This window comes from Echinops telfairi, unplaced genomic scaffold (assembly GCF_000313985.2).
Source record: "Echinops telfairi isolate 266 unplaced genomic scaffold, ASM31398v2 ScPeMD7_7427;HRSCAF=8465, whole genome shotgun sequence".
NCBI classification, from domain to species: Eukaryota; Metazoa; Chordata; class Mammalia; order Afrosoricida; family Tenrecidae; genus Echinops; species Echinops telfairi.
In genome coordinates this window covers 5535833-5542253 of record NW_022111327.1, presented here as the reverse complement: position 1 = coordinate 5542253, position 6421 = coordinate 5535833, and the positions used below count along the sequence as shown (strand labels likewise).

The following is a 6421-nucleotide window of genomic DNA, read 5'->3' as shown; positions in this document are numbered from 1 at the left end:
GCCAGCTCTTTTGTGCAACTTCTCACTCCCTACATCTCTAAAACCACCGTGCTGCAGCCAGTGTACCTGAATGCAAAGTGACCAGCATCGTGAAGCTTTCTCCGCTTTTTGTATTTGTAGGAAATTATTTGAACATATAAATTCACCCTAATTTCCCCCCTCCAGAGTAGAGAATATTGGATAACAGTGCTACAAACAATTTAATGAGGTTGAATACCTCTTATAGTTTGTTAATAGAAGAGAACTAATTAAGTTCTCTCTTCAAAAGGTCATATAAGGTTAGCTATATGGGAGCTTGCAGAAGATTAGACATGATCTTGGGGACCTGTGTGTGTGTGTGTCTCCACAGCTCCCCTTTTAATGATATCCGGACAAATGTAAACAGCCTTCCAAACAAGAAAATCAGGTTTAAATGTGTAGCTTTTATTTATAATAGACTTGGGGGAAAAAACTTACAACAATTATGTAAAAGTTTGAAAATTTTTATTATGTAAACAAGTCACACACTTTCATAAGGAAAAATGCCACGACTCCGATAGATAAGGAAGCAGCACCAAAAGGCTCCTTACAGAAGATTGTTTGCAAATATATGTTTTCTCTCACTAGTAAACAAAAATGCAAATTAAACTATATGGACTACAATTTACCCATCTTAAAAGTGATTTTGAAAAAATATGACTGTTCAATGCTGGTCATTAGTGTGGTGACAGGTAAACCGACCATCAATCTTTTTAAAATATAATGTATCAGACTGTTTAGTTCCTTTAACTGAGTTAATTCCACTTGTTGGGTGCCACCCTAAGGGAGTAATTCTAAATAGCAAAGGAGCAAATGCTATCAGATATTCATTGCAGCATTATTTCTAAGACTGAAAAAAAATTATGTTAACCTAACCACACCAAAGCAGAGGGATGATTACATGCATTAATATACATTAGCTACTGAGGAATATTGTGTTGCCTTTTAAACACCCGTAATAACATGGGAAACTGTTATCATGTACTAGAGAAAAGAACAGGCTACAAAGTGCTATATTTATTTAAGTACCAAATTCCATTTTAAGCCTCCCCACACATGGCACGGGAAACTACAGGCATAGAGAACCAGACATGCAGATTTTTACCTCTCTTCTGTTCATTCAGTATTTTCAATTTGTATTTAATGGGCATGTTAATGCGCTTTCCAAGACAGGTTAAAATATCAGGTTTTTACTCAAAGCACTGTCCCATGCATCCCCACCTTCTTGGTTTTCATATTTCTCTCAAATGAAAAACCCTGTTTTGGAAAGACTTGCAAAATCGGTGAGTCCTACTGATCCTAAAAATCCCAAATGCTTGTCTTCCTTTTGGTTTGGGCTATCATTGTAGGCACATCTGGGGGTGGTGGCTGAAACACGGGTCAGCATGCTGGCAGCACCCCCACTCATTGTGTCTCCAGTCCCCTTTGAAAAAAACAAACAAAAAAAAAAACGATGGCTGCTTCTTGCACCTGTGAGTATAATGTGCTTATAAGCCCAAGGCAGCAGAGGGAATGTGAATGATTGTTTCTGATTTGCTTACAATATTTGGGGGGGGGGGCAGCCCAAACCAACTGCTACCTCCACCTCCCATGAGTGTATTTTTTTAAAGGGGCCATTCATCCAACTTTTCATTTGCTCTGTTTCTACCAGTAAGTAAATTCTCATGGAGATAGGGATGGAGTCTGTTTTTATGATGTATACATTGCCTGTTTTACTGTTCAAATTCATAAATAACACCCTTTGCAACACCTACCCCAGGGGAAGAGGGAAATGAAGGACACTGTTCTCTTGGAAATGCATTCCCCTGACCCTCCCCAAGGCCCTAACCTTCCTTTTGCAAACGTGGTTGCTCCTTTCTTTGGCTCTTCAGCATAATCTCAACCCACAGGAGGCTGGATTCCTAGTAAGACACGATATGTGGGAGACATAGACAGACAGACACAGACTTCAGGAGGCTGCACTTACACTCCAGCAGTTATTCCAGAAACAAGGAAGGCAGTGGCTGTTATTTTTATGAGGTCAAGTTGTCGACTGAAATTCGGCAAAGATTTGGTTTTGTCCTTGACGCGGGGAATGTGACATATTCTTCTATGTGTGCCCGGTGTGGTCCTTTGTTATCGGTGCGAGTTTTTCTTTTGCTAAAGTTTTCCGGTCTCAAGTCCAGGGAAACTTATTATTTGGAGCGTCTTTAAAAAGGTGCCTTTCTCCCACGGGCAAATAATTAACGGAGCGCTCAACAGTGGTGCCTTTCGGTTAAGAATCGAATCGGATGTTCCTCAACATGGCTGGCTAGTTTGCAGGACCCCAAAGTTGTCCTTTCAGCGGCATCATTAATCACACAGCACACCCCTCCACCCCAGCCCCCAACACCATCTTTGGTGGCCCCGTGGCCCCAAGCCCAGAGACTCGCTTTGGCGAGTTCCAGGGCATCATTTTCGTTCATGTGCCTTCCAGCCGCGAGCTTTTGGTCAGGGGGGTGGAGCGGGCTTGGAAGCGCCCAGAGCGCGGTGGGCGGCAGGTCTGAGAGCCCGCGTCCTTAACACTTTCTCCCTAAGACGTTCGGCCAGGCGTGCGACAGAGGCGTGAGGAAGTAGACTAGACTGGGACAAGAGTAGAACAATTAATATGAGGGACAGGGAAGCAAAGTGAGGGCCTCCAGGCTTGGTCCCCAGGTCACTGGGATTTGCCTGCCTTTCGCACAACCATTAACAGCTACTTACAGAGGATTGTTTACAGCCTAGAGCTAGAGGCACCCTCACAGTGGAGCCCACTCCAGGGCCCAGGCCAATCCCCCCCACAACCCCAGGCCAAAAGAAGGATTTCAGGGCCGCCTTCCTGCCAGGCCCGCCCACTGGCTCTCATCCCAACCAATCGGAGCCTTTCATCAGATTCACCTGGTTAGGACTTCCCAAATAAACAAACCGTCCAGGGGCTTGAGCAGCGCAGCACCCTGGAGCCAAGGCCCGCACGGGCGCACCTCCCCCTCCAGCCCTTGTCCCTTCCACCTACTGGGTCCGAGGTGGTGGCGCCTCCAGCACGCCCAAAGGCCAGCCGCGTTCTCCTCCGCCCCCTCGGCCCTGGGTGGACCTCACGGTTGCAAAAACACACCCCCAGAGTGTGGCCAGGGATCCCGCCTCCCCTTGATTGCCGCCCCCCACCCCAGGCAGTGTCCGCTTTCAGGACCAGCAGGGCTGAAAGGCGCCCCGCCGGCCGGCCCCCGCAGCGCTCGTCGCTGCAGCGCGCCCGGGGCGGCGGCTGGCGCCCCTCCACTGCGCTGGTAGCCGGAGCCGCAGCGCGCTCCGCGTGAGGCGACGGTCACGTGTTGTTTTGCCCGCCGCTGTGCTCCGAGTGGAGTGGGCGGGGGCGAGGGCCGCGGCGGGCGGGGGCGAGGGCCGTGTGTGTGTGTGTGTGCGGGGGGAGTTGACGGCCTCTTCCCCCAGCGCCCCCCCCACTCCCGCTCACCTTAAAACCAACGTGCATCACCATGGCGAGTTGCTCCTTGGCTCGCGAGCTAGCGACCAGGAGTCTGAGAGCTGCAGCAGCGCCAGCAGCCGCGCCCGCGCCAGCAGAGCTCGCGACCACCCCGCTTCTTTCCTCCGGAACCCCGACCGCACTCATTGGGACCAGGTCGTCTTGTCCGGGAGCCATGTGGCTCTCCACGGCCACTGGCTCCCGGTCAGACTCGGAGTCTGAGGAAGAGGACCTCCCCGTCGGGGACGAAGTCTGCAAGCGCGGCTACCTGCGGAAGCCCAAGCACGGCCACCGGCGCTACTTCGTGCTCAAACTCCAGACCGCCGACACCCCGGCTCAGCTGGAATACTACGAAAATGCCAGCAAGTTCCGACACAGCGTCCGCGCCGCGGCGGCGGCAGGCGCGGGCGCCCGGGTGCCCGCGCTCATCCCGCCGCGACGCGTAATCGCCCTGCACCAGTGCTTCTCCGTGTGCCAGAGAGCCGACGCCAGGTACCGACACCTCATTGCCCTTTACACCCAGGACGAGTGCTTCGCCATGGTGGCCGAGAGCCAGTCGGAGCAGGAAAGTTGGTACTTGCTGCTCAGCCGCCTCATCCTCCAGAGCAAGCGCCGCCGCTGCAGCCCGCCCGGGGGGGCCGCGCCGAGAGCGGCTGCAGCGGCGGTGGAGCCGCCCTTCTACAAAGATGTGTGGCAGGTCGTAGTGAAACCCAGGGGGCTGGGGCACCGCAAAGAGCTAAGCGGCGTGTTCCGCCTTTGCCTGACCGACGAGGAGGTAGTACTTGTGAGGCTCAACACCGAGGTGGCCAGCCTGGTCGTGCAGCTATTGAGCATCCGTCGCTGCGGCCACTCGGATCAGTATTTCTTTCTGGAAGTCGGCCGGTCCAGCGTCATCGGCCCCGGGGAGCTGTGGATGCAGGTCGATGACTGTGTGGTGGCCCAACAAATGCATGAGCTGTTTTTGGAGAAGATGAGAGCCCTGTGTGCGGATGAATACCTAGCCCGCTGCTGCAGCTACAGCATCCGCTTCGGCGCCCACCTGTTAACCCTGCTGTCCGCTAGGAGGCACCTGAACTTGCCTTGCTTCCCGCCTGGCGGCTGGTTCCGGAAGCCCCGCATTGAGTTTTATTCCCCGAGGGCCAGTGATGAGATAAAAGTCAAGATAGTCATCACCAGGCGCTTCGTGTCAGCCAGTGAGCCGCTACTCCGTGTCAGGAAAGGAAGGGCGCACCTGCCCCAGCTGCGCCAGGACAGGCGAGCCATGTCAGTGCCTGCCAACTGTTTTCGCCACTTAGTCTCTGGCCCGAGGCTGGTCCCTGCAGCAGCGCCCAATGGCGGAGCATCTGGCGCTGGTAAATCGGGGGAGGAAGGCAATCCTCAGGGCAGTGACAGTCACGAAGGCAATGACGGCGGAGACTACATGCCCATGAACAATTGGGGCTCAGGAAATGGCCAGGGCTCAGGAGGTGGCCAGGGCTCCACTGGCCAGGGCTCCAGTAGCCAGGGCTCAGGGGGGAGCCAGTGCTCCGGCGGGGGCCACGGTTCAAGTGGTGGGCAGGGTGCTGGAGGGAACCAGTGCTCAGGAAATGGCCAAGGCACTTCAGGTGGCCACGGCTCAGGTAGTGGCCAGGGGGCTGGAGGGGGCCACGGGGCCGGAGGCGGCCAGGGGCCTGGAGGTGGCCATGGCTCCGGTGGTGGCAAGGACTCTGGAGGGGGCGAGGGCTCAGGAAGTGGGAAGGGCTCAGACGGCAACGAGGAGCGTGGGAAATCTCTGAAGAAAAGATCCTACTTTGGCAAATTTACTCAAAGCAAGCACCAGCAAATGCCACCTCCTCCGCCCCCACCCCCACCCCCACCTGGTGCCAAAAGCAAGTCAGGGAGCCGGTTCCGACTTTATTTTTGTGCTGACAGAGGGGCTACAAAACAACGCAAAGAATCCAAGGATGCCAGAGGAGTGGGGCTCCCAGAAGGTGCAGCTCGGTGTCCCCACAGAGCTAGGGCTTTTGATGACGACGACGACGAGGATGACCCATATGTGCCCATGAGGCCAGGGGTTGCTGCCCCGCTCGCCAGCTCCAGTGATTATATGCCCATGGCCCCTCAAAATGTGCCTCTCCCCAAGCGCCACTCTCGATCACCTTTCGAAGATTCAAGGGGGTACATGATGATGTTTCCCAGAGTGAGCCCACCATCTGTACCCAGTCCCCCCAAAACCCCAGATGCTAATAAAGAGGATGACTCAAAAGACAATGACAATGATAGCGACAGTGACTACATGTTCATGGCTCCTGGAGCCGGTGCGATTCCCAAAAACCCCAGAAATTCTCAGGGCGGCTCTTCCTCCAAAAGTTGGAGCTCCTACTTCTCTCTGCCCAATCCTTTCCGGGGTTCCCCCTTGGGACAAAGCGAGTACGTGCCAATGTTACCTGGGAAGTTCCTGGGGAGGGGCCCACACAAAGAATCCTCAGCTAACGGGGCTCCCAAAGATGCACCCTCAGAGCCTTCAGTCCAAGGGTCGATCTCCAGGCCTGAACGTGGGGGGTCATCATCCAAGCCCTCAGATGATGGGCCCCCAGAGAACAAGGCAGAGAGACCCAACAGTCTTGCTTTCATTACACAAGGAAATGTCATCAAGCCCAAACCGCCAAAGCCCACACGCAGGCAGAGGGAAGCTGACAGCTCCAGGGACTACGTCAACATTGACTTCATTAAGAGAGAGAGCAATCCGCCAGGCCCCTCGCCTCGCAGGCTGCCAGCTTCGTGGGACATCATTGCTGACCCCAGGCAGTCAGCTTTTTCTCAGTACATGAATGTGGAGTTCGGAGTGCCACTGCCCAAGGCTGCCAGCCACCTCGCCAATCTTTTAAGAGCGATTCCAGGTGCCAACCCCCCTTCTCTGGAGGGTGCTCAGAGGCCGCCGCCGCCGCCGCC

The 6421-nt window shown here is 54.3% G+C and overlaps 1 protein-coding gene across 1 annotated transcript in view; it reads left to right on the top strand.

Annotated features, from left to right (window-relative positions):
* The first annotated feature begins 3503 nt into the window (after positions 1-3503).
* The window catches only part of IRS4 (insulin receptor substrate 4), a 13287-nt gene continuing 10369 nt past the window's right edge, over positions 3504-6421 (top strand). Inside the window, exon 1 of the mRNA XM_013006513.1 lies at positions 3504-6418. Within this exon, the coding sequence (XP_012861967.1) occupies positions 3504-6418 (2915 nt within the window). The remainder of the gene's footprint in view (positions 6419-6421) is intronic.